Source organism: Branchiostoma belcheri, unplaced genomic scaffold, assembly GCF_001625305.1.
Source record: "Branchiostoma belcheri isolate BF01 breed outbred unplaced genomic scaffold, Haploidv18h27 scaffold24, whole genome shotgun sequence".
In the NCBI taxonomy this organism is placed as follows: Eukaryota; Metazoa; Chordata; class Leptocardii; order Amphioxiformes; family Branchiostomatidae; genus Branchiostoma; species Branchiostoma belcheri.
The window spans coordinates 378,468-405,249 of record NW_017803843.1 but is presented as its reverse complement, the minus strand read 5'-3'; the positions used below and the strand labels follow the sequence as shown (position 1 = coordinate 405,249).

At 40.1% G+C, this 26,782-nt stretch overlaps 3 protein-coding genes and 1 long non-coding RNA gene across 6 annotated transcripts; 2 read left to right on the top strand and 2 right to left on the bottom strand.

Moving 5' to 3' along the window:
- Positions 1-253: 253 nt before the first annotated feature.
- Positions 254-5,977, bottom strand: LOC109471105. Its single transcript, XR_002140294.1, has 3 exons — positions 5,649-5,977; positions 337-414; positions 254-267 (listed from the first exon to the last, which is right to left on the bottom strand). It is a non-coding gene; the product is annotated as an uncharacterized LOC109471105 (long non-coding RNA).
- Positions 5,978-6,315: 338 nt separating this feature from the next.
- Positions 6,316-12,665, top strand: LOC109471138 (macrophage erythroblast attacher-like). Of its 2 annotated transcripts, XM_019770368.1 has the most exons (10): positions 6,316-6,411; positions 7,737-7,922; positions 8,205-8,408; positions 8,727-8,849; positions 9,280-9,309; positions 9,526-9,602; positions 9,740-9,848; positions 10,307-10,440; positions 10,811-11,009; positions 11,419-12,665. In XM_019770368.1, exons 1-10 carry the CDS (start codon positions 6,370-6,372, stop codon positions 11,518-11,520), a joined length of 1,206 nt encoding a protein of 401 aa, XP_019625927.1. In that variant the 5' UTR covers positions 6,316-6,369; the 3' UTR covers positions 11,521-12,665. The 2 variants fall into 2 exon arrangements, with proteins under 2 accessions (XP_019625927.1, XP_019625928.1); XM_019770369.1 differs by lacking the exon at positions 9,280-9,309.
- A 1,476-nt stretch (positions 12,666-14,141) lies between these two features.
- Positions 14,142-19,764, bottom strand: LOC109471139 (testis-expressed sequence 36 protein-like). Its single transcript, XM_019770370.1, has 4 exons — positions 18,782-19,764; positions 17,047-17,214; positions 14,989-15,069; positions 14,142-14,782 (listed from the first exon to the last, which is right to left on the bottom strand). Exons 1-4 carry the CDS (start codon positions 18,830-18,832, stop codon positions 14,423-14,425), a joined length of 660 nt encoding a protein of 219 aa, XP_019625929.1. The 5' UTR covers positions 18,833-19,764; the 3' UTR covers positions 14,142-14,422.
- A 133-nt stretch (positions 19,765-19,897) lies between these two features.
- On the top strand, positions 19,898-26,295 carry LOC109471137 (PC-esterase domain-containing protein 1A-like). 2 transcript variants are annotated; one of them, XM_019770367.1, is made up of 6 exons: positions 19,898-19,995; positions 22,554-22,648; positions 22,979-23,058; positions 23,332-23,447; positions 23,979-24,095; positions 24,452-26,295. In XM_019770367.1, exons 2-6 carry the CDS (start codon positions 22,576-22,578, stop codon positions 25,356-25,358), a joined length of 1,293 nt encoding a protein of 430 aa, XP_019625926.1. In that variant the 5' UTR covers positions 19,898-19,995; positions 22,554-22,575; the 3' UTR covers positions 25,359-26,295. The 2 variants fall into 2 exon arrangements, with proteins under 2 accessions (XP_019625926.1, XP_019625925.1); XM_019770366.1 differs by lacking the exon at positions 19,898-19,995 and adding an exon at positions 21,910-22,014.
- Positions 26,296-26,782: the final 487 nt, after the last annotated feature.

The following is a 26,782-nucleotide window of genomic DNA, read 5'->3' as shown; positions in this document are numbered from 1 at the left end:
GTCAGTCTAATCCCAGTAGTTACATATGCCAGCGCAGGTGAGGTGACAAATGTACGTTCTGTAGACTTCAGAAATACTTGTGCACAGCTCCAATTTTACATGCAAGTTAACCTGCATACCGGTACTTTTACTTGGCCCTGGAAGAACACATCACAACACAGCTCATGCCATGTTACCTGGGACACTAGTGTCTCCTCAGTTCTACCTACACGTCACAATACAGCTCATGCCATGTTACCTGGGACACAAGTGTCTCCTCAGTTCTACCTACACGTCACAATACAGCTCATGCCATGTTACCTGGGACACAAGTGTCTCCTCAGTTCTACACGTCACAGATGGCCTCCAGCCACTTCTCACGCAGCACGGCCGGCTTCTTGGGGACACGGTAGAAGTGCCGCGGGTCGTCAGAGCCTTTGTAGCGCGAACGAAACTTACAGTTAGGAAACCCACATGTTGTAGGCATGTCCAAAAGGCACCAAACCCTGTGGTATCAGAACCCAAACCGCAAAACAGAAAGCAGACATTCCAACGGAACAGGTCCGAGAAAACGTATAGATCCGAACAAAAAGGCAGAAAGACAGGCAGAGAATGTGTTAGTAGTACAGGGTAAGAAATTGCTGCAATTGATATACATATAGTATTTAGTAGTTACATATATATCATAATTCTTTGGTCCATGCTATATTTGGTACAATAAAACCTAAAAATTGTCTTTTGGCAGCTATCAAACTGAAAAATTGTCATATATCAATGTTCACTTTGCCGGGTAAACATGAAACCAAAAAAGGATTCTTCTTGATCAGAAGAACCCTTACCAATAGGTACAAATGCTTTGGGGACAAAGCCTTCGCCTTTTTTTCTTGATACATATGTATAAGCACAACATATTTCCCCGAAAACTACAAAGGCTAATGCAGACAACATATCAAAGGCTACAAAAACTGGGTATGTATTAATCCTGAAAAAAATTCATGAAAATATATGAGTAATGTTTTCAATTACCTTGTCTACAATCTATAATCAATGGCCAAAAAACTTCACTAGGGTGGTTGAATATATTATATGTTGTTTTCTAATGGGGTACATAAAATGTATGTGTGGAAAAGTGAAAAAAACAGATTGGATTGCATGCAACACTGCCAGGACAATGTCTATTCATAATGCTTCCTAAAACTGTGAAAACAATAATTTCCCCTTTCATAATCATTTGGCCTAACAATACAGTAGGGGCTAATCATTTCCATAACATACAATTTGCTTAATTACTCGGCTTCCTCATGTTCTTTCTCATAAAAACAAAACTACTACACTGTAACTTGGGCTTTAAATTAATGTGACTTCACAATGTTAACAAGGAAGTGAAGCCACTGAGAAACATGTATATACAGCTTGTGAGGGATAGACAACCAAAACAAACAGAGCAATCCTATCCAGGTTGTATTTTGGTGCTGTCAGGTTCCTGTGATGCTGTTTATTTGGCATTGACCTCAAGCAAGGACATGGTATCTTAGTTACAGTGCAGAGGGTTTTGTTTTGTTTCTAGCTAAAGGCTTCCGCGAGCATGTACGATAATAAATGATGATAAATTTGGTGCACGGCATGGATTTTAGGCTTGTGTCTCCTGCTACACTGGAATATCCTTTATATCCCTACAAGTTACTACTAGTATTACAACAACTTTTCATTCTACAGACAAACTTGACTGGGAAGACCGAAGGAGCAGGGCAGCTAAGAAAAAAGCTGAAATGGGTGTGTGTAAAAGCTAAATATATCATAATTTGCTTATTCATAAGATCAAATCAGCCTACAGTATATATTACATACAGCTGTCTATGGCAAATTTTTCCGTTCCTCAGAATCATGCAGTAACATAGACCAATTTTACTAGCTAAAAATTCAAACATGATAGTTTGATAGTGGCCCAGGTAGTTCAAAATGACCAGTTGGAACACTAAGAAATAACCATATCAAGAATATGTGTGAAAGTGACTCAGCAATTTAGTGTGTGATATAAGACATTACAGGGCAGTCTTGGATGCCAACACCTGACTTCCAAACAAGGAATTTCTGTAATACTAAAAGTTACACATCACAGCATTATGCAAATAGTCATGGCTGCTATGTAATATCCCCCCTGAAGTCTATGTTTTTTCATAGTTTGTGTTCTTCCAGTGACCCCAACAGTTGACATTCCCCACCGTATCAGGTGCAGTCAACAAACTATGATTCACAGAATAAACTTTGTGCTCACGAACAATGGCGGGTGTGGCTCTCCATAGGTCACTAGAGTTCCTGAACTGGGTGGTGCTAAACAGTTACGTCATTCTTTTGGACCAGTCATATGAATTAATGAAGCATGGAGCAAGGACAGTAAATAAACTACGACCTTGACCTATGGCTTTGTTGCAATCTATCATAATCACATACAAAAAAAAAACTTCTGATCTTCAAAATGCAATCAGAGGCACTTTTCCTCTACTGCTAACAATGTTTATATTTCATACGTGCATACCTAAATCTGCCTACAGTAGGTATGCTAAAACACAAGCTCAATACAAATGCAACTAGAACTTGCTCTGAGTCTGAGGGACTGTGCTGCAGGCTTGGTAGAAAGCAGAGAGAGTAACTTAGAATTGAAACTTCATGAAGAAAATTATATCTAGAAAACACATGAATAATTATTTTTGACAACAAGCATGTGAACATTATCAAAACCTACTACTGGCTCAGAAAAGGGAACAGAACAGCCACACGAACAGGACCGTTTTAAGTGTGTTCACAAATTTGTTTCTTGCTAGGCTATCATTAGGTGATTGAAACTCATTATCAGTACGTAAAATAGGGGCAGACGCAGTGCTGCACCCTCACTGGGCTGGGCAACTTGAACCAACGCCTTTACAACCTAAGTTAGATATGCAAAGGTCACGTGAATCAGGACTGACAGGTCCTTTGATGTAATGTAAGTTATAACCAGCCATCCTGCAATGCTGGTGTATTGTGCCAAAAGGTGGTTATACCGGTCGAACAATGCGATTTGATCTTGGCACAAAATGTCTGGAGTTACTGCTGCTGCTGACTGAAATGCAGTCAAATGAAAAATCATAGCTTTATAATGACGTGGTCTGTGTAAAGAGAATGGCAATCATTGGTACATGTAACGTTACACAATGGTCATATTACCCTGTCTTAACTTATGTACCAATTGTCACATTACCCTGTCTTTAACTTAAACGCTTCTCACTAGACACTAACTGACTAAGCACTGAAGGCACTAAGCTGTTCTAAATGACTTCACAATCACAATAACCAACTCAACACAACACTGTAAAATTAACATTACTTCTCACTCCATGCACATAATAAAAAATATGTTCTGAAATGTTTAAACTCTCCTTGTTGCCACCCATTTTATGCCATGACCTTGACAAGGCAACACAAAGTCAAAACAAAATTGCAAAACAAGAGCTATTTTTACATTAAAACTGATAGTCAATTTGCAAAGCTTAAACAACCTTAACCTTACTCTTCTTTTTGTAGATGATCTATATTACACATGACACATGTGAGGGTCTTATTACTACTCTTAAAAGGGTCTTATTACTACTCTTAAAATATTACAGAAAGCCAGACAATTATGGCATTGCAATCAACAATTAGATATACTTTCAAAAATGAGAATCAGGGCAGAAATATGACACTGACAGTAATGAAATTTAGGCTAATCTCATTAGCACTGTAGAAAACGACTCTCTCTGGACAGAATCAAATAAGATATGCTAATTTAGCACATGCACTGTTGTACTAGTTGATATGTGATAGCAACTCAAGATCACATATTACATTTGACAACAAGTCAGGTTGCATAGCATCATATTTCTCACACCTTCCAAGTTGAAGTCTTTTTTACAATGTTGACACATCTTGAAAGATATATTTTATTACACATAATTGGTTCACTGAATTACAAAGAGGAAAAACTGTCCCAAAATCTTTTGAGTAACAATTACTGACTCAAGGTGCCTGTTAACTACAGACCTGGAGTGAGGAAAACTTCTTAATTCCTACAAATACAATTCATTCTACGGAATTGTCACTTTGTAAATGAAGTAAATTTCCTTTGTCTTATCCTTGCTACCGACTCCTTGAAGTCCTCATTTTTTCAATATATCACAATAAATGTATTTTTTTTCTAATCATTACAAAATGAACCTTATGTTAGCATCGTTATACAATGATTTACAACTATTTAATTCCTAATTAACAAAAAAAAAAACCTAGCCCCTTAACCAGGACCTGACCCTAAACAAAATAAACAGTACATTGTTGAGTTACACTGTTTATAAAACTCAACCTGCCATGTAGGTTATAAGTGCTTATTAGCAAACACTCTAGCAGTGAGTTCAAACTTGGTTAGCTCATTACTTATGCTTAAGTTCAAACAAAAAAAAAAAATCATTTTTGGACCCCTGTATGATTTCAGTCTTACTACTAGAACTACCCAACCATTATAGTGTAACATTATCATTGCCAATTAGTTCAGTTACCCATTTTGGCAATTTTTTAAAATGACGAACGAAAGGAAATACCTAGCAACAATTACGTGCCAACTATGCAAAATCATAAACATAATCAATGTCAATGTTTACACAACAAACCGTTCTTGTAACAAATTTCCCAAACATGCACAGAACCAGTGTAATAAGTAAATAACTACTAGCAACAGGCTGACATGGACACCAGCAATTGCTGCACAGACACACGCACAATGGAGGGACCCCCTGCGAAGTATGACATACTTGAATCAGGGCAACCACCTAAACCCCACCCACACATCCACCGACCATTCCTCAACTACACCAAAACTTGCCAGAATTAACTACCCAGGTTGTACTTCATGTGGGTTTGGTCTCATCTCTTCTAAACTGAAAGTAAGGAGTGTCTACTTTTGAATGTCATACCTCTGATTCGGCTAGTTCAATTTGAGCACTTAGCAGCCAACATGGCCAGGCCGACCCCCTGCGAAGCTCCGACCATAGTGCTGAATCAGGGATGAAAGTGCCCCGGCCCCGCCTCGAGCCCGGCGGAAATATCCCCACCAAACACCCGCGCTTCACCTCCCCACGCCTTTCCTACACCTCCCGTACACACAGACTAACCGTCAACAAAATATCTGCGGCCTCCGCTCGGAGGTGATTTTGAAAACTTGTCCGGATTTCCTCAGCCAAATTAGCAAAAGTATTGGAGCGAGAGCTACCATGGACGTGGAGACCCCCCGCGAAGTCCTTCCATGTACTGGAAGTTGCCACAATGTTGCATTTCATTGTTGTGAGTCGCAAATATACCGGAAAACGGGCACTGAATCACGAACTTAAACGGAATATCGTCACCTAAGGAAACCGTGTTTAAGTACACATTGAATAATCAGTAAAACATTTGGGATTCTTGCAAAAATATGATTATTTTGGACTTAATTTTAGTAGGCCGCGTCAGTAAGACTTGTGACAGTACTTTCACTGCACAGGTCAGCCCGCCGAAATTTTTAGCTACACACCTAGATTTGCAGTGCCAGAAAAATAGACACACGGAGGGGTGCCAAAAATACACAGCTTACATTTTTCGTCATTATCTAAAATGTCAACTCTAACCTTTGTCACTGGGCAGGAAAGCGAAGCCGTTTTTTCGAGCCGCCCTGCAGAATCGAAGCTGGTCGCAGCACGCCGCTAGCACCACGCGCTGCCGGAGACAATGGGCCGCATGCGTCCAGCCGGGCACGCAACCACGGGGACGGGCTCTACTCCTCAACAAACGGACGGGAGTCGCTTCTCGGGGCTTGTCCTGCACACAGATAACCGCTCGAAAACGGCAGAATTCGAAATAAATCTTACACCGGACCAGGAGACAGCTCGTAAGACTGAGATCAATATGATGATCGTCGGCCAAACATCGGTTTCAAAACGAGGCTTGTCAATCGATAGATTTTGCTCATTTCTCGAAGAATGTGCAAAAATATCAACCAGATGATAAAATTTACCCACAAAAACTTATTCTTTACAATTTTTATGCTTCTTGAGGGATGAAATATAAAACTTAATGGTTTTATATTTTTATTGAGCCCTCCCAGGATTCAATCAGACTGGAATATTATTTCTGGGGGGTGTCATCCGGTTTTGGGACATCTATGTACCTTAACGAGTAAATCGCTTAAAATGTACTTTTCAAAGCGGAAAAGTGCATAGAAATATTATAAAAATTGTTTTTCAACCAAATAGAATCATATAGTGTGGATACACTATCAGTCGCAAAATTTATCGAACGAAATGGTCCCTTTACTAAGAGTGGTCTCTTCCAAGTACGGAACCGTCAACTATGGCGTCTGGAGTGAAGGCGCTCGAGCATTCGTCTCTCAAGGTTAGTGGATTTTTTAGCCGTTTTAGGACATATTTGCATCCATAATCTTATCCTTTGTTAGAAAACATGTTGATGGAGTAAAGGAGTTCACGATCCTAACTCACCGTTTTCTGCAACCGACGGAGGGATCCCCAAAAATCATAGCATGGCGCGGCGCGCGGCCAAATAAATTACGTGATGCAATGTTCTTAGACTAGAGAGATCCGAGAATCACACGAATAAGGTTTAACGGGACTTCTTAAACCCTGATATTCTGACCCTGAGGGTCGATTTCCAGAATCCACAGGGCAACCACCAGTATCGATGAGCATTTATTATCCTCCAGACAACAGAAGAGAGCCGGCGCACTACAACAAGCAACACGCACGCACACGCCCACTAATTTCAAACTCCGAGCACGAACAACCAAGAAGGCTCCGTTATTTACTGCCACTAGCACTTCGCCGATTAGTTTATTATTCCCAGCAGTATCCATACTTTCCCCCCAAAGCAACCGCAGTAGTTATCCATCATTTTATTTGCTGATGTTGACCCCAGAGTCTGATATTCTGTTTGTGGACTGTCGACTGTGGTGACATTTCTTCACATTTGGATTGAATTAGTTACAGTACAGGAACAGGAATGCAGCAGCAACAACTGACAGTTGCATTCCATAGTGTGCAGATAAAAAAACATCCCTTCAACTCTAGCTTGCATGTATGTTAATCAAAATTTAGATTATGTAGATCATCATATATCACTTTCAGTGTTAGTTCTGTTATGACCAAGAGTGTCCATACTGTGACATTACAAATTTAGTAAATGACATAATTTTGGTAGGTAGGCGGTTGGCTGTTCTTGATGGAAGAGCACTAACCAACCTCCATGCCTCGTAGTTTCAGAAATCTAGGATATTTCCTTGGCATATGCTGCTATATAATGATGTCAAGAATCAAGATGAAATAAATTGTTAGCAGCTGCTTAGGTTGATCCAAAACAAATAAAGGGGTGAAAGTACAAGGAAGGATTGAAAGTTTTACATTTGAAATTGAAACAAAAACAATCTAGAGAATTCATGGTACAACTACAATCTACAAAGTTTTTTTTTTTAATGTAACAATTTGACACTTGGCTCCTTTTCATGTGATGTCATCTTTTTTTGCAGTGACATATTGCAATAACTATTTTGCAATTCGATTATATTCATTCATTAATGCCACCATTCTTCTTTCTTTGTTTTGATTGACTTGTGGACTTTTTGTGGTATATTGGAAATAGACCTGGAAGTTACATTTTTGTATGCATAATGATTGTGATTAACGACAGATTGTGTACCATATTGACAGGTCCCTTATGAGATCTTGAACAAGAAGTTCCGGGTCGCCCAGAAGACGATTGACCGGGAAGTGTCCCATGTGATGCAGGCAACTTCCGAGCTGGAAAAATGTCTGGAAGGAAGTTCTGCAACCGTTGGCAAAGTTGTCGGGCTACTAGATGGAGTGATAGAAAAACTGACTGGACTGAAAAGAAAGGTATGATTATCATTGCTGAGAAATCATTGCAAAGACTAAGTAGATATAGATGTTTTTAGGTTGATCTCTGACTCCAAAAATAGATCTAACATCCCCTTCCAGTGTCCATGTGTATGAGGTGCTGTTTTCTTTGTTGATTTTTTTCCATCAGAATTTGCTATAGAAACAATTGTGCTAATTAGACCTAGAGTAACAATCATACTAGTAGATTAATTTCTAACTTGACAATAATCTCACTCCCATCATGTATAATGTGTCTTATAACTGTTGTTACCATCAAAGGCAGAGGAAGCCATTTTAGCCGAGGATGATTCGGCAAAAGTGTGCAAGCGTCGGATTGAACACCTGAAGCTGCACGACAGTGACCAGCCGAGCACGGTTATCCAGTGGAAGAAGAAACGGCTGGACAGAATGCTGGTGGAACATTTCCTGAGATGTGGCTACTACAACACGGCAATCAAGCTGGCCAAGCACTCGGGAATAGAGGTGGAAAATGCAGTCATATCTTTCGAGTTTAATTTGTACAAGTCTGCTTCTGAATTTGATATTTACTACAGTTTTACTGTAAGATTTAATGTAAGATTTAAGACGGCACATTCAGCTTGAGAAATGTGAATTTTGCCTGTGCTAATGATCTTGCTAATGTTTTCATAGAAAAGTACCTGTAGGTTTGATTTAGCTGTTGTCTCTTGTTTCCACCACGGCACTGGTCCAGAGACAATTACAATTCTCCTACACAGGTTGCAATTGGTCCTAATTTTAATTTTTGATTCAAGCCTGTCTGTTTTTGTTGTGTGCCGCCAGGATTACACAAACATCGACCTGTTCCTGGTGTCTAAAGAAGTGGAGGAGTCGCTGAAGAGGCATGAGACTGCCCCCTGTCTAGCCTGGTGCCACGACAACAAGTCCAAACTGCGTAAGATGAAGGTGAGAATAGACCAGGGTTTCATATCTGGATCTATACAAAAAACTGGACAGAATGGTCTTAAATGTAATGCAGATTACTTACCTGGGGAAAGTTTCTCCTTTCTACCTCATAAAGAAGTCTAAGAAGTTCTGGTGGTGTCAGGACCTATGGCAGCACTAGAAGAACAGTTCACCACTTCAACATGTCAAGTTTTAGACAGGAGACCCAGCACTGGCCTTGTTCTGAGTATGCAAATGTGTGATAAACATGTGCATACATGGGACAACTTCAGTCAAGTTTTTTTTGCCATGCTTCTGCCAAAACAGGAACCTACTTTATACAATGTTGTTCCTTTTTTCCTTGTTTTATCCTTGGGTGCACCAGTGTTGATTTCTTACCCCTGTTCCAAAATAAGAAGCAAACCCTGACCCCAATTTTATCTGTCTACAGCTTACTCTGACTTCAGTGGTCACTAAGATGGTAAATATATACTTTAACATGAACATGCACATATTTCTGTTGCGCAAACTGTAACTGGAGAAAACATCAAACTTTCTCATATCAAACATGCTTACATTTTCTTCTTTTTCAAATTTCATGTAGGCAAAATCTTTGAATTTCTCACATGTAGTCTAAATGTAATCAGACATTCATGTTAACTCAAAAATATTTTTTTGTCTTTTCCATTCATTTCAGAGCACCCTAGAGTTTAATCTGCGAACACAAGAATTTATCGAGCTAGTTCGAGGAAACCACAGACTAGATGCCGTGAAGTAAGTGGTTATTCAACAACATTGTCAAAATCATGTCCCTCTTAATTTCTAAGGTACTAAGGAAAACTTTTTACTAGTGCAAAATATCATACTTTCTCTTGTTTAACTTTCCAATTTAAATCTGTTTTTCTTTGCAGACATGCTAGAAAATACTTCTCCCAAGTAGACCCAGAACAGATGCCAGAGGTGCAAAGAATCATGGGACTTCTGGCCTATCCCCCTGACACACAGGTCCAGCCTTATAAGGTAAGTCAGTAAAGAGGAGACAACACGATGCAGTGCCTCCCCTTGCATTGATGAGTGTTCCTCATACTGTTTGAATGTCAATGTGATCTGTTATCATCTGTATCTGTATAGCTGGTGTAACTGCCCTTCGGTGTTACACACCAGCCTATGTTTCCAGGGATAATCTTTGTACTAACTTGACTACCAGTATATTAGTTTAAAGTTGTCTTTGAACTATTTTTTACAAGTCATCACAGAGACATTTCATACAAAAAATTAGTCTAGAAGACCCACAGGTACATGCCAAGATAGAATACAACGATATCCTCAAGTTTAAATTGTTCTTATTTAATGTCCTGCTGGCGTCTTGAATTCACTTTTCATTTAATTTCAGACTTGTTTCTAAAGGGAGCAAACATATAGACTGTCTCTGTACATTATAGTTGCTACAATTTAGTTCCATTTTTTGTGTTTTCCAGGATTTGTATGAGCCCTCTAGATGGGATGCCATGGTGCAGCAGTTCCAGTGGGAGAATTTCAAGATTCATCAAATTAGCAACTACTCGGTCTTCTGTCTAACTCTTCAAGCTGGCCTGTCCTCTCTCAAAACTCCGTATCCTTAAAAAAAAGTTAAAGACATTTTTCAAACAAATGCTTGAATCTGATGCAATACACTTGTTACTTCCGGGTAAAGAAGTATTGTTTTGGTTGGCTGAGCTGTGGGTTTTGTATACTAGTATTTGTTTGTCTGGAGTAAGTTGATTGTCAAGTGGGTGGGGGAAGATTGAGAGGCAGAATCTTAGAAGGTTAGAGGTCTGAAAATGATAAGAATTGTTTAACATTCTCAACCTCTTGGATAGATGAGCATTATTGTAACACAGGGCAAAAAATGCTTTGTTTTAAATCATACATTGAATAGATGAAACACTTCTAATACATGTAGTTTTATTTCCACAGTTGTCATATCCTTGACTCCCCCTCAGCCACTGTTACCGAGACCCGGAGAGTAACTACAGAAACTCGCAGTGTCCTGTGTGCAGTAAGCAGATGAACGAGCTGGCCAAGCCCCTCCCCTTCTCGCACTGCGCCCAGTCCCGCCTCATCTGTAACATCTCCGGACAGATCATGAACGAGAACAACCCCCCCATGATGATGCCTAATGGCAACGTTTATGGAGAAACTGTAAGTATTGATCATCAACTTCAGCTTTAAATGTGTACTATTTGTTTGTTTTTCTTTCCCCAATATGTTTGTTTGTCTATAAAATTCTTTCTTGTTCATTGTGAGACTTGGCTAGCCCCCTACAAGACTTCCTTTCAAACCTTCCATTTAAAACAAAGAATCACTTCTTTTCTTCAGAATCTTTTGTGCTAGAGCACACCACAAAATGTACTTTTAATATCTGTTGTACAATTTACATGCAGTACCACGTGCTAACACTAGGTGGGGTTTGGATTTTCTGTGTGGCTCTAGTGTATGTTTTCTTAACTTAGCAAGGGCTTTAACTCCTTTACAGAAAGGCAGTGGGGGTCTTAGATTGTGTCTATAGAGGAATTCTAGCAGCTTATTGTTTCCTTTTCCCATGTTTCAGGCACTGCTGGCCATGGCTGCTGAGAATGGAGGCAAGGTGGTCTGTCCTCGTACCAAGGAAACCTACACTATTGACCAAGTGGAGAAGGTTTTTGTCATGTAGGCTCCATGTATACACCTTTGGCAGGGTGTCAACAGATCAGCCTTGTCATAGACAACATTGAAATGAACCAGTTACGTCATAATAAAAGTAACCACTTACTAAATTTGCAGAAAGTTAAGCATAAAAAGTTCTCAATGACTTTGATACTGACAGTGTAAAAAGACATTTTAATGATGTTGATTTATACAATGATTCTACATTGTTTCAAATGTAGTTATTGAAGCAAGGAGCTGTGGTTTGAAGCTCCTTGATTGAAGATTTCAATTAAAAACCTAGTTGAGGTGGAAAGTTTGTTTCCCTTCATTTCCATATAACTAAAATTTGAAGGTTTCTTGTTATATCTGCTACTTTTATGCGGAAATATAAAGTGTGACTGAACATGGTACAATTTTGCATGGGGGAAGCCTGCAGTATCCTTTCCAGTAGATCAAACACAGCCAAGTACACATAACATGATAGAACAGACACACCCATAGAAAAGAACCAACATACTATTTGATATTGGCACTGCTACCCCCTTCTTACTACTGAAGTGTGAATTAGTGACCAGATACTGATTGCCAAGCTGCTTGGAAGCAATTGCAAAGATTCCTTGCTTCATTTAAAGTTGCCTTGCAGAAAGTGAGAAACAGAGTTGGAAAAATGGATTTTCTGTCAATCCTTGCATATCCTGTGAAGAAAATGATATACATGTATTAAAGGCATCCACCACTCTGGCTTCTTCAATGTAATACATTGAATTCTCCGCCCCATTTTTTCAGAAAGATCTCAAAACCTTTTTGCAGACAAGACACAACTTGACAATTTCCAATTTTTTCCCCCTACTTTTAATGCATGTAACCTGGAAATGTACCAGTACCTAATACATGAATCATGGAAAGAAGTTCAGGAACCAAGTTAGTTCTGAATCCAAGAGATAATTCACCATGACCCGTTGTGAAACATAGTCTGAAGAGCATATTTATTTTATGTGCATCACAGGTGCACCATTAAAACATGGCTGTCATTTTCCTACTGTTGGTGCTAGACAGTTCCAGCCACAGGTACTACATGTAACCTGCATTCTCCCAAATCTACCCAGAGTTCATCAATGCTTCATATTGAAGCCTGCAGATTGGTACAGTTTCCAACACAAGCATTTCCCTCTCCAGTGAACATGTGACCATTATACAGACTATAATGTCCTTGATGTGACTTGTATCTCATACATAATCTTTGTTTCATCTCTGTTTCATCTATTTCACATGTCATGGTATTTTTAGCAAGACCATGAGGCATGACAGAACTGTCATAGGTTTGACAGAGTGTTCACATGGGAGTGATGACCTGTGAAAGGGGCTTACTTACCCATGTGTTGAGTCTCACAAGGTTTATATGATTTATTGTCCAATCCCGTAATTTGTTCTGGACCTGTTGTCCGGTAATTTATGATTAATCATATGTGTATAGGATCCTGTGTGGTCCTAATCTGTATATAAGTTGAAAACTGTACAAGCATGCCAAGAGTATTATTATTGTGCCATTATCAGATAACATAGTACGTACATGTATACCCACAAAAAGTAAGCAATTTTCAAAATGTCAATGCCAGTTTTGAACTGAAGAAAGTTCAGGCCAAAGGTGCTATGTTGTTGGTATGGCCTTCCATCTGATGTTAACAGGCATCGATATCCCTGTCATGGGTAGCACTGGTAGGAATGAAAATTTAAAATATAATTTTGAAATTCCAACTATAAACCCACCCTAGGTTTCCTGCTACATTTTGTATCTCCCTTGTTGCGGAGGAAGCAAGGTTGTTATTTGTAGGTAGGATTTCCCCAGAGTTTACACAAAATGAAGTTACATTTGACATTTCCAAGATCACATTGTTTTTCCATTGTACCTAAATAATACAAGTATTCTGTATAATCTATAAATTTGACATGAGCTTAAAGTGACTTTGGAGTGATGGGGAAAATTGTTTTACTTTAGAGGAACATTTTTTTCCAAGACTGGGTGGAATGTAATTTTAATGTTTCTTTGCCCATGATAAAGAAAGTACCAGTTACTGCCAAATCTGGCAAAAAATGGTACAGAAATATTTGTCAGTGTTATAACCCAGGCTACACACTAAGCATTAATCTATAAAGTCTTATTTATTCTATGCAAAATCTTGTACCCATTCTGTAGGTAACATGTCAGTGTAAGCACACGATTGCCTTATAGGTTCATGATTCAAATTTTCACTGTTCCTGTAGGCCATTGGTAAAGTAAAATAAGCTCAACAAGAAACTTAATGATTTGTAAAGATGAAAATGTGCAGGTTTTAAAGTTCTAATTTTGACTGTTCTAATGTAAACATTCAATCTCTTATTTGAAGTTATGAAATAAACCAAGTAAATCAAACTTTGAGTTGTCTGCTTTTCATGGTTGTTATTTATGGAAGGATCAAATGACAGACTCATTTAGGGATCACAAAGTTACCAACCATTGATACAAAATTGATGCATTTATTCCTTTGATAGCATGCACATTATATACCCAACTGAAAATGATATAATGTTTGTCACAGTAATCAATTTGTTGACACCAAGCAGCTTTATATACATATACATAAATTATGATATATATATATATATATACAGTAACTAGTTTCATGTTGTTCCACTATGTCCAACATTTACTTGTTTGCTGTTGTATTCAAATTATTGTCATCATCCAAAACTTTGATATGTTACTATTTTATCATCTTTATCAAAAGATCAAACTCAGATGTTCATGATTGTAACCTCAAAAATAGTTTAACTGAAAAGTGCAATTTCTTGAATATTAGAGAAGATATGTTGAATAATGCATGTATGTATGATTCTTCATGCTAAGATATGTATAGTCATGTACGTAATAGTTTGGAGGTTTGAACCTCCTAGTTCTGCATACACAGGGGATTCCTGCCCTGTTCGTGTGCCTTGTACGAGTATCTCCATGGGTTGTGTGGTAAGAAGGGTTCCTGTGCGGATGCCATGACCTGCAGCGGGGTCCTGTGGCTCTCGTTACTCCAGTCAGTGGTGGTTGTGTCCAGTTTGATCCCACCCTGCCGCGGCTCGCTGTACGTACGCGGGAAACGCCGCCTGGTGGGGGACTCGGTGTCACGGTCACCCCGGAAGGACACGGCGTAGCTGCTGAGGTTGTCGGTGTGGCTGCCCTCGCGCGTGGTCCAGCGGATGTAGTTGTTGGAGTAGTGCAGACTCTTCTCTACAGGAACCACAGACTGTTTTCCTAGACCCTACAGGGAAAAAATGTCAATGAAAACTTGGAACTGTCACAATATTATTAGTCACCATATTCATGGTTATCTAGCTCTAAAGTTGCAGATTGTTTTAGCAAAACAACATAGGACATACCTGTTATTGATACTTCAAATGCTTCAAATTCAATGCATAATGCTTGAAATTGTTCGAAAATCCATGATAATTGTGTAAAGTGGCTTACATGTCCAAAGTACTCCCCATGGTCCTGGAAGGAGTTCCTGTTGTCATGCCAGGAAAACGGGTTGACCTGGTCATACCGCTTCTGTTGGAAACAAACAAACAGACAGGTGTCATTGAATGCGAACCTTAGTATCATTAATGTATTACATTGAAAAATGTATGTTGTGAAAGCTGTCAGCAAGCTGAGGTCAATGATGCATTTGTACTGTTTCTTTTGTCAGATGTATTTACTATTACATAAACTTTGTTCCATTAAAACTGTAATGCAATCCAATAATATTCAGTTCCCATAGAAACAGTTGATAGGGTAACTGTCAGGTGAACAGAGCATAACAGCTTGAAAGACTGAGAGTTTGGATAAGCCTGTCTAGCTCTGAATATAACAGGCAAAATTATTAAGGGTTGACTTCAAAACATTTTAGATCCTTGAAACGTTTCATGTGAATTGTACCAGTACATAACTTGTGCTGCAGAGAACAGAAATGTAATGTACAGCACTTATATACTAGTAACTACATAGTACTTAATACATATACTTGGGGTCCCACCAGCGGCAATGCTGTCTCGATCAAAAAGTTGTTTTGAACTACTGTACTTAGTATTATGTACCATAGTGTTGTTTATTGTATTGTACTATCATTTCCTGCTCTTAGCCAAAATAAGTTGCACTGTCTGAAAAAACACCAGATTTTGGAGATTTTTTTTTAGACCAACAAACATCCTGGCTCTTTTGTGTTCACACAAGGCTAATGGGGTGGCCTACTTGCCAGGAAAGCTGGGCAAACAAACTGAAATTTGAGCATTTTCAACAAGAGAGCCAGTGCCACTTGAACAAGTTTTCTTTTCATTGGAAGTGCCACATCCTGCAATATAATAACTCACATTTTTTCTCTAAGGTTTCTCCAAATCTGTTAACGTTTATTATTAACTGAATGAACAAAAGGTTTTACCACGGTACCAAAAGCCTTAGGATAATTAGGTTATCATCGAGTCTCTCTTGACCTATCATGCAGTCATGCAATATAAAGGCAAAGAGGTAATTCCCACTGCTGAAGCGTACTGAATTAGGGGATAGTGTGACAATTTTCAGGAGGAAACACCTGAGTGCAGGCTTTATCTGACAAGCAGGGATATAACATGTCATCTCTTCCTTTGTGCCTCTGAACCAACACCTGGTGTCTTCTTTCCAGCAATTAGGCCGCACCAAACATGCTGTATTCTCTCTGGAGAGGAGAAACCTTTGCGGCCATGCATCCCCAAAACAAAGGTTTGTTATGTGTAAAGGATCGGGCGCCTTCGTGTTTTAGGGCAGACAAACAGGCTGAAGTCGATACATGCAGGCTCGAGTGACCGGTACTGAGGGGAGGAGGACACCAGGCACCCCCCATCTCATGGCAACTTCTGTTGTCAAAACAGGATGGAGTCTAAACTGCCCACAGCTCAGGAGCCTATCATGGGGGATTTGAAATGCCCAGTAGGCTCATGGATTTAAGACAAAGCTAAAATCTACAAGTAGATGTCTTCACTACTGTAGTAGCAAATAAAACTGGTGTTGATTACAGGATTTGGAGGAAGCCTAATGTCCAAGAACTTCTGCCTTTGAAATGCTGTGCACAGTCTCTCTGAGGTGTTAGAAGTGCAAGAAAAATATTCCCGACCTTTCACTGGCTTTGCACCCACCTCTTGAACAAAAATGCACCAAATGTTTTGACATGATGTACCAAAACTTTAATCCATACATCTGCTTGGAGATACTAGTAAGCTACCTGCAATTCTTCCCTTTCTGGAGTTTCAGATTCTGTTGGTCTGAAGCAGAGTGGGCGTTTTCATTGCACAAAATTTGCCTTCTTAGTTCTTTGTACATCATTAAGTTACCCTAATCTTGGTTAACGTTTGAGCTATTTCTCTTCCATGAAATGAAAAATTATTTCCGGCAAATAAGAAGATGAAGTCTTTGAAAAGTGCACATGAGGAAGAGAGCTACCGGTATTCCTTAAAACTAAAGAATGTTTAAAACCAATGTGTACCGGTATCATAAAGGCATAACACAATATCTCACCGCGTTTTGTGTGTTGACGTAGTCCAGTCTGGTGGCAAATTTGGGAGGAGTGTTCATCTGGGAACTTTGAGAGCTGTCACCGAACGGGGTGGTCAGCATCTGCCCCGTACTGGTGTCCACCTGCCGCTGGAACTTCGGAGTCTCGTAGCCTCGCGTTCTGTGGCGAAACTGCGAAAGAAGAATAATTGAAAATCAGTCTCCACTATTAGTATTACCTCCATGGTGTTAACGTTACGCTCGAGAAAACACTACTTACTCAGAAGTGGAATACTTTGCTAAACAAGCTTTTATTATTGAAGACATACTTGAACAAATGACATGTGTGTATATGTTTTGTAACTACTAGCGATCTCTGTTTAGGGAGCGAAAGCATTTGAGCAAACCACAGTGTTTGCGTGCGGCTGCCGCCTCAAGCAGAACAGTACACGCATGGCTTCAGCGTCTTTCAGTATACCGTGCCTTTTTAATATGACCTCCTTTACGCCCTTCCAGTCACGCTACATGTTGGCATGGAAAAGTAAAAGAACAACGCTTTTTTTCAAAAGGATATCTTTTCTTTAATAACTTATGGGATAAGCAAAACGTGTCAGCCTTTTCAACACCACGACCGGTACCGCGTGTAGAAACCACCTCAAGTACAAATGTACATTGCGGTTTGTCAATATTATGGGAAGTTGTGGAAAGAAATGTTCTTTCAGATTCAGAAGTACAAAGGGTCGTTTTAGGAAGCCAATCGCCTTATTATTGTATATAACACCTTTTCAATACAGCCTTACAGGTTCCTGTAGTACCCATATTGTCATGTATACGTAAAGACATGAGAACAATCAAGGAGTTTACTTCTTGGCTAGATCAAGGAGGTTATAGGGTCTCCCTTATTGGCTCGATCGAAACTTCTACGTAAAAAGTGTCAGTTCTTGACTAACTTTTAATCTTTAAGTGTCAAGAATGTAAAAACTAAGCATCGGCATCGGTAGAGGGTGCCATTTTTTTGTGTGCGAGTTACCGTTTCACAATCTACTACACAGTAGTATCACTATACATGGTACCGAGGTTTTCAAAAGCCATGTATCAGGAATAGGCATAGCACATGTTACGTGGCTAAAATCGTGTTCCAATGTCAATATTCAACTGTCAATGGTTGTGGTAAAAGAGCCAAAAAGCCTAAGAACTGCGCGACACTTCCTGTCAAGAGAAGCGTCTCAGCCTGAAAACTTTTGTTGCGGACGTGCCTGTCAAACAGACAAAATCAATAAAATGAAAGTTATTTCATCAATTATTAACGCTTGTGTTGACTTGTTGCGTGATAAATGTCCCGGGATTCAGCTCCGAGGGGTTTAAGTAAATGCAGCAGGTTTGTTCTCGGAGATTTGGTCACCCGCAAACAAAGGGCGCTACAGAAAAGCCGGTGATAGATCTGCTACGGGCAAATGTGCCGTAGGCTAAGTTACCAGGGTTCAGTCATGCAGTCTGAACAGGTGTCACTATACGCGACTAAATCACACAGGTTTTGCACTTAAGTTTTACCAGATTTCGGCTGAAATCTGAAGAATAACCAATCTTATGACGAGGTGTATGGAAGGTAGCAACACATCTAACTACACCTATCTAAGAAACCATACGTTTACTGCCAGGGCAATTCACTGCTAGTAATGTCAACATTGCCATTCATTTTGATACGAAGGTAACGCTAACGCTGTGAAGTCTGAAATAAAGTCAGTCCATTCGAACTCACCCAGTTTCCATCACAGTCAGTCTCCGGCGCGAATTTTCTCCCTTTCGGCATAGTTAGGCTGTCCGATTTCTACCGTACCTCTCTGAAGCAGGTATGTCACGTCGGACAACACAGTGTGTGCTACCGATCAACAGTGGAGCGTCCTTACGAGTTACTTCCGGGCTCTCTGGTCCTCAATTAATTATAACGTTCCAGAAAAAAAGCTTTCCTATCCGACGAGTCCAAGGGAGGTCTGTATAGAGACAAGTCCCACAATGGCAAAATGACGTGCTTCAAGTGCAGTAAATGTGCAATCAACAGCTTTGTACGCTCCAGACAATGATCGACTGAACTCGATCGCCGGCCTGGGGAGCGGCCAAACAGGTTGTGTTGCGTGGTCACCACGCTGTCATGTTGTGCAGTCAGCTGGTGGCCGAATCACCGCCAAGAAATAACCCCAAGATATCGAAATTTGGCTCAAAAAGTGCAAAATTATTCCGCTGTCTTTGAGTAGAGCATCGTTTTTATGCATGGATAACATTCATCCCGATATACATCAATGACTATGGCCCAATTTGTAGCGTATTTTGGCTGCGGACTGTTTCGCCAGCTTTGTTTACAGTAAGCCGGTCAGGTGTAGTTTACATGCGTTGCTATGGTAGCGCCAGCCTCGTTTTCAAATTGACGCGCGAAAACCAAGAGATCCTTTGGCTTCCCCTGAACCTCGGCGACACCTTTCCCATTCATGCCAGGCAGATCCCGTTACAATTTGCGGTAATGTTACAATGGGCAGGTACTCAAGTGTTTAAAACACACCGGTGTTTACCAATTAAGCGTTGCGTAATTGTGATGAGAATGTGCGGATCGGAATGAGCTGCTTGGGGATGAAGCTGAAAATTACGCCAATCTGATTGGTTAAAAGTCTGCGGGGATTAAAATTAGATGATTCCATTATATCAAGGGGGGATGCGAATGATTTTCTTACTTTATGTTTTGTTTACAAAGTAAGTGGGGATTACTAAACGCGTCTTGCAAAAGAATTACAGTAAAAGGGCCTGGTAATGTGAAAAATTGCAATCTTCATGAGTCAGGACGCTTGTAAAATTTAGCGCAAATTTAGCGACATGTATGGACTGTACCAAAGCCATTTTGAGGAGAGGGCGTAAAATTTTTAAATTCTTCAAACTGAATCAAAATCCGTCTAAATTTCAAGCTACAGGAAACCTCTACTATTGGTAAGTGTTGTATTTGCATCAACAATTATTATTAAACGAAGTTCAGCGAAGTTTTTAGTTAGTGCCGTCGCAGACCGTTATGTTGTGCCTCGTGCTTTTTTGCTGAGCACGAAGAAAAATGACCACGAAAATGTGAAGTTGTTTGGTCGACTTCTCACGTCACTTTTCCTTCTTATCTGCCATTTTCCTCTTACTTTTCGTCAGGTCAGGGAATTATGCTTGTCTAATAATAATCAATACGTTGTAGGCACCATTTCGTAACTGTAAAGACTGACAAAATACGCCTCTTAAAAACGTTTTCGTTTTGGCAAAATTTCCAAGAAACCAGTCGTGGGAAAACAACATGGCGGGTCCCAACAGTAAATTATGAGCAACATATGGTTTGAATTTGTTCTTCCCAGCAGAGGGGAAACGTGCTTGATAAACATCTTAAAGACAACATTCTTCAATAAAGTCATCGTGCTTGATAAAGTCATCATAAATATAGTGTTATACTAGTATGCTGAAGGCGTTTTTGTCTATTAAACCTTGGCCTGTTGTGGAAGAAGTTTTTTTTTTTCTCGTGAAAAAGACTCGACGGATACGCGGGTTGAAAATATTCTATGTCACCAGAAAGGAAGAGAAAGTTTTCGTTGTTTTTCTGTCACCATACCATAATCTTATCCTACGCCACCTACATACCTGTATTCTTTGTTTTACAAATGTGAAATTTGTATTTAAAAAGGACGCGTGGAGCTTAGGACTCCTTGACACATTTCACACCTTTTGTTGTGTGAAGTCTTTGATGTCAACTGACCTGGGAGGCCAGAAATTACGGCAGCCTTTGATTTCACAAGTATAAATTTTTTTGACATGCAAATTCATGTGTATTCTGTATTTTGACTGACAGATATATGTATCAAAACACAGTAGAATTACCCAGGTTTCAGTCATTAGTAGTTCTACTGATGTTAGTGTAACACTCCAAATAAACAAATAACAGAACCAAAGTTATGTTAGACAGGCCCATTTGTTTCTTTAGTTTTATGTTGGTAGGTTTCTTTAGTTCTGGGCACGCAGGTACTAGTAAATTACTAGTAAACTTGACCATCCAATACATACTAGTAACCAATCTGCTGAGCCACTCCATATGAACATGTAACCACATGTAAAGGCTAGTTGACTGTAAATATTGACATAGTTCTCCTATATGTTTATTTTTCTGTCATTTAGAGACCTATCCATTTTTAATGCATTTTATGAACTTAATAAGTAGAGTATATTTTTAGATTTCTTGTTTTTATTGTAAATGCCAGCAAAATTCAGACTGAATAAGTCTTCAAAGTGGTATGAATAAAGTTTCAAAGGCTTTTTACTGTAACCAAGCAGTTGCACAACTGTGATATGAGAACTTGAAGAAAAGAGTTCTGTCAGTTCCATCAAGGAGCTCCTTGATCAGTTCCATGATTATCAAGTGGCTAAAAGTTGGGTTTGATCTTTTAACTTCTAACTATCTGCAAACACTTGTAAATAATCTGGAATAGGGTAGTACTGGGGCAATATGACTGTCGGATCGAAAAACATGGAGTTTGAAGCTCCTTGATAAAATTTTCTGTGGTCAATATTCTGTTGTCATTTTCGATTTTCAAGCTGGGCACATGTGAAATTTCACAGCAATGTGTACCAATATGTTTCTAGACAGGCTTTCATGGTAAAAGAGCCATGTCTGACACCTGTACTGTCCAGGGCAATCAGGTATTTCTCACCTCTTTGTTATTCCAAGCCTTTGAACTTACAGGAGTTCCTATTGTCCTAAACCCCCAGCCAAAGACTACTAGTAGCCTCTCCCTCATGAATAACAAAACCTCATTCATAAATCAATGTCTAGGACACATATTGTTTTGATTTACATCTCTTTGGTGGTAGAGTGTCAATGGTTTTGTCTTGTAAAATCAGAGACAGTTTGGCTGTTAGCAGGTCTGTATAAGTAGTGGGACTTCTGTGGGTAGTTCAGTCAGTTTGGGAGCAGCTACCCTACAGGTAAGGCTTGTGGTTCCTATCTTGTGTGTTGAAGTTGGTTTGTTCTGTTTTGCTCTTTCCTTTGGTTTATAATGCAGAAAGTGACTTCTGTAGCAGCTCATGCTTTGAGAATGGTAGATTCTAAAGTAGAAAATTTACAGAATCTTTCATTCCTGGCTTTACACTTTATATTATATTTAAAAGCCATTGTTTTTTAGACCATTTCACTGCTCAGCAGAAAATGTCTCTTTGTACCGTTTCACTTCAAGCTCACAAGTTGAACTCTGTCTATGCTATTCAACATGAATCATGGAGGTTTTATACCACCATGCATGAATGAAGCAAGAAAATAAAGTTGTAAGAGACATTCCCTTTTGAGGATAAGTCAACTTTCAGTGTTTGTGGACTTTCAGTGTTTGTGGACTTGAAACCAGTGGAATTTTCGATAGGTAAATCTAGAAAAGATAGAACTATTATATACTAACAGTTACATAGTTGTTGATCAGGTTTTGACCATGTTTCTGGCATCTTGTAAGAGTTTTCTTCACTTTTTTTTCCAGTTCTTGACCAGAATACAGCACAATGGCCATCTTCCTGACTGAGGACATGAGGAAACTGCTCCACAACAAGTTTGTGGTAGTCATCGGTGATTCCAGTAAGTGTCATTGCCTTTGCTCTGTTTTGTTAAATGTAGAAATATTCTGAAGAAAATTATAAAAGAACATGTATTTGCGGCTTCTCTCAGTCAATTTTAATTATTGACCATGGTAGAATCCTAATCTGATGACATTTTTTCTACTGTCAAAATCTATGCATGTTTTCTAAGACCAGAGTCATCAGTTTCTTTCTGGCATGAAATTTGAGGTCTACAGAGAAAATTATTCATAACGGCAAGTTCATGATTTTAGACTTGCTGAATGTTTGCTTGAAGTGGTTCATGGAACTGTATGAGTGTCCATTCTCACATGTCTTCATGTTCTTCCAGTCCAGCGTGGCATCTACAAAGACTTGGTGGTTCTACTACAGGGGAACCGCTATCTACAGGAGGGACAGCTCAAGGCTAAGGTAATAGACTGACTGACTGTAAATTCATTTTTGCCAGTCCATTTCATGATAGAAGGAGAAATGACGTTCAGTACTGTTTTAAAGTTGTGTTTAAAACAACTCTGGAATCATAGATTGTTCTTTTTGATGGCATGTATCACTTGCTTACCCGTAGTACAGTACATTTGAACATGAATTGTTCTGTTGTTTTACCAGTTTAAAAGACTAGGGTTTCATGTAAATGTGGCAAAGAAGAGCCATTGGTTAACATGCATTACCATCTGTATCCTCCAGGGGGAGCTTCACTTTGAGGGAGATGTGTTGGTGGAGGGAGGACGGCTTGGGGAGATGACCAACAAGCTGAACTACAGGGAGGTGCGACAGTACCGGACAGACCACCATCTTGTCAGGTGGGTTACTGACTAGGGTTTGTCTACAACTGAGATGTGTTGTAGGAGAAGATGAACAAGATTAGGAGAAGATGAACAAGATGAACAAGATTGAACTGTAATTGCCAACACAAGAAATTGGACTGACCCAAATTTTCGACTGTACAGATGTAAGATGTTGACTTGTAACTGTTTGTTGTAAAGGTGTGTGTGTTTTGCTGTGCTTAGTTCCAATGTTGCCTGACTTGGTTGGTTCGTGGTATTTTAGCACCACAAGAAGTGGAAGCTTTTTTGAACTGAGTGTGACAGGGTGTGAAAAAATTATGCCTATTGGTCTGGTGTGAAAATGTTATCATTACACAGAAATGTAGAGTAAAAAAGCCTTATGCTGCTGGTTTATGGTGAACTAAACAGACTTGCTGCTAGCTTCTTAGTTACACAAAAAGCTAAAAGTTTCCATAAAGAATTTTGTCACAGACATGTCTATTATTAAACTTTAAGCCGGATGTATGTTTGTACATATGTGACTGACAGTGTACTGTTGCTCCACAGGTTCTACTTCAGCACCCGTGCCTACAGTGAGTACATGGAGACCATCCTGGCAGACCTGGGCGATGAACCCCAGCCTGATCTCATCATCATGAACTCATGTCTCTGGGACATCACAAGGTCAGGAATAAGTTTTTTTTTGGTTCATGATGTCTCTTGTATATGCAGATGTTAGGATTTTCTTAATCATGAGTATTATTTATCAGTATTATTAAAAAACTTTTTGTATTTAAACCGGCCCTCGAATTTGATTTCTAAAAGGAACTGTACCATAATCCTTTGTTGGATAAGGGTCCAATTTGCTGATTTGCCTAGGAGGCAACAGCACAGTGTACCTTACTAGCAAAGACTGATGCTGTGTAAAATGTGTATAAATGTGTTTACATGATGTAAACAGTGTCTTTGTAATACATTTTGTCTCTTCCCTCATCACCTCAATGAAATACTAATTAGCCCCTGCCCCCCTCCCACCCCAGGTATGGTCCCAGCTCCGTGCCGATGTACAAGAAGAACCTGAAGAAGCTGTTCGGCAGGTTCAAGGAGGTCCTGCCTGAGCAGACGCTCGTGATCTGGAACACGACCCTCCCCGTGGCCAACAGCGTGCGCGGCGGCTTCCTCATCCCCGAGGTGGAGTTCAAGAACGAGACGCTGCGACTGGACATCCTGGAGGCCAACTACTACGCGCGGGACGTGGTGGTGTCCCACGGGTATGACGTCCTGGACATGCACTACAACTTCCGCTACCAGCTGCAGCGGCGCGTGAAGGACGGTGTGCACTGGAATCAGGAGGCGCACCGCCGCATGACCAACCTGCTGCTGTCCCACGTCACGGAGGCCTGGGGGTACAAGCTGCCGCGCCACGTCCTCCCCGCACTCCCGGACATCCAGAACACGGTCCAGACGCCGCGCCAGTACCAGTCCAACCCCGACATCCGCAGCTTCAGCGACCCGCCGCGCCCCGTCCGCTACGTCAACACCAGCTGGCAACACCACCACCACAACCAGCACGCCTCTCCTGTCGGACTGAACCTCCCCGCAGGACTCACGCCTGAGGAGAGGTACGGAGGGCCGATCGGGAAGCCCGTCCTGGCCGAGCCTCTGGACAACCGCATGCAGTACAACTTCCAGATCAGCTTCCAGCCCAACATGTTCAGCGGCGTGGACTTCACCGGCGGGAACTACCTGGCACAGAACTACATCGTACCGAATGTCCAGCACGTCCAGCATGCGTGGGATGCCGGGAGGAACCAGCTGGTGCAGCGGGCGTGGCAGACGGAGCGCTACACGCCGTACAACCCTCACCAGCGCGTGGCTAACCACAGGAATATTATCAACGTCGGAAGTGGAAGGTACCACGCTAGAGGTAGAAACTACAGGAGGTAGATTGCCTCAAAACTTTCCGATGTAAAGAACTGTCGTGTCATAGCAACTTTGCTTCCATTTGAATTATATGTCTACATTGTAAAGAGAGAATTACTGTATTACTCAGGTTGTATGAACTCACAGCAGTGGAGGTTTAGAAGATTACATTGTGTAAGTTTAAATAGAATCCGTTGCACCTAAAAGAGGATACCAAGATATTTTTGTTACCACTCAGTATTGGAGGACGGTCAGTCCTTTGAGTATGGCAAGTCAGTATTATGTACTGGTGAGTGTAAGACTCAACTAAGGGATAGTCAGTGTCTCAGTGACTACTTTTATGGTTAATGTAGTCATACTTATAGAAACAATAGGACAGTAGCCCAACTTACTCAGTTAGGATGCAGCTGGACCTGTCAGTAATTGGTAGTCAAACTAGTATTTTGACACTGCCATAAATGTACAGAGATGTTTATTTAAGAAAGTAGTGTATGGTAGTATAATGGTACAGAGACCAAGAGTTGGTGCCAAACAAGAAATGGGCTGAATTGGCAGCTAAGACTGGACCAGTGCATGTATCTTGGTGCAGTTCTGACAGCAGTACCATTAATGTACAGAGATTGTTTATTTTTGTTCAAAGAAAGTTTGTTTATATACACACTGCTTATATTAAGCTGTGGTAATACTTAGTGGTAAGTCATAATATATACTTAATGATTAGTCAGATTTGTTGTGACTCACTGTGCAGTATACTATAGATACAATGCAATATCATTTCCACACGATACCGAATACTGTTGACTTTGTTTACTAATACTAATACAGTGGTCACTGGAGCAACTTTGACTGTATTTAGTTTGTTTTCATGATTATTAACCAATCATTCTTGAATACTTATGTATTCTGTTGTTATGGAGTTCTTTCCACAAGTTGCAATAATAAATGTTATGTTTGTTACAGATGTTATGTGTTTGACTTGTTACTGTACGAGGGGCAGAGACAATAGTTAAATTGTCAGTTCCACATTTGCGTTTCCTGGTGCTTATGTTACCTACCGACTTTCACGATTCATCTCCCCTTTAAATTTTTGTGTTTCACTTTATCCCATTTGATACTGAGCACAAAAACAAGGAAAAACACAAGATGTTGCTTTAAGGTTGGATTTATTTTTAGCTTGGCAACGATATTGAAACAGAGACATTGATGCAGACCAAACAAAAGCAACAGGTTTGCCAACTTGAAAATCATGGCTCAAGTTAATGATATAGAGATGTCTGCAAAGCTTGCTAGAGCAGAGCAGGTACAGGGACAGAAAGTAAACCTGTTCTTCCAGACATACCAGTACATGTATACCAATATCCTTCAGCCAGCAGTGAGCTCTTACTATTACTGGAAGTCAAGGGTGTAAATTTATCCCCAGATCTTGTGTACTTCGTTAACAAATGCCG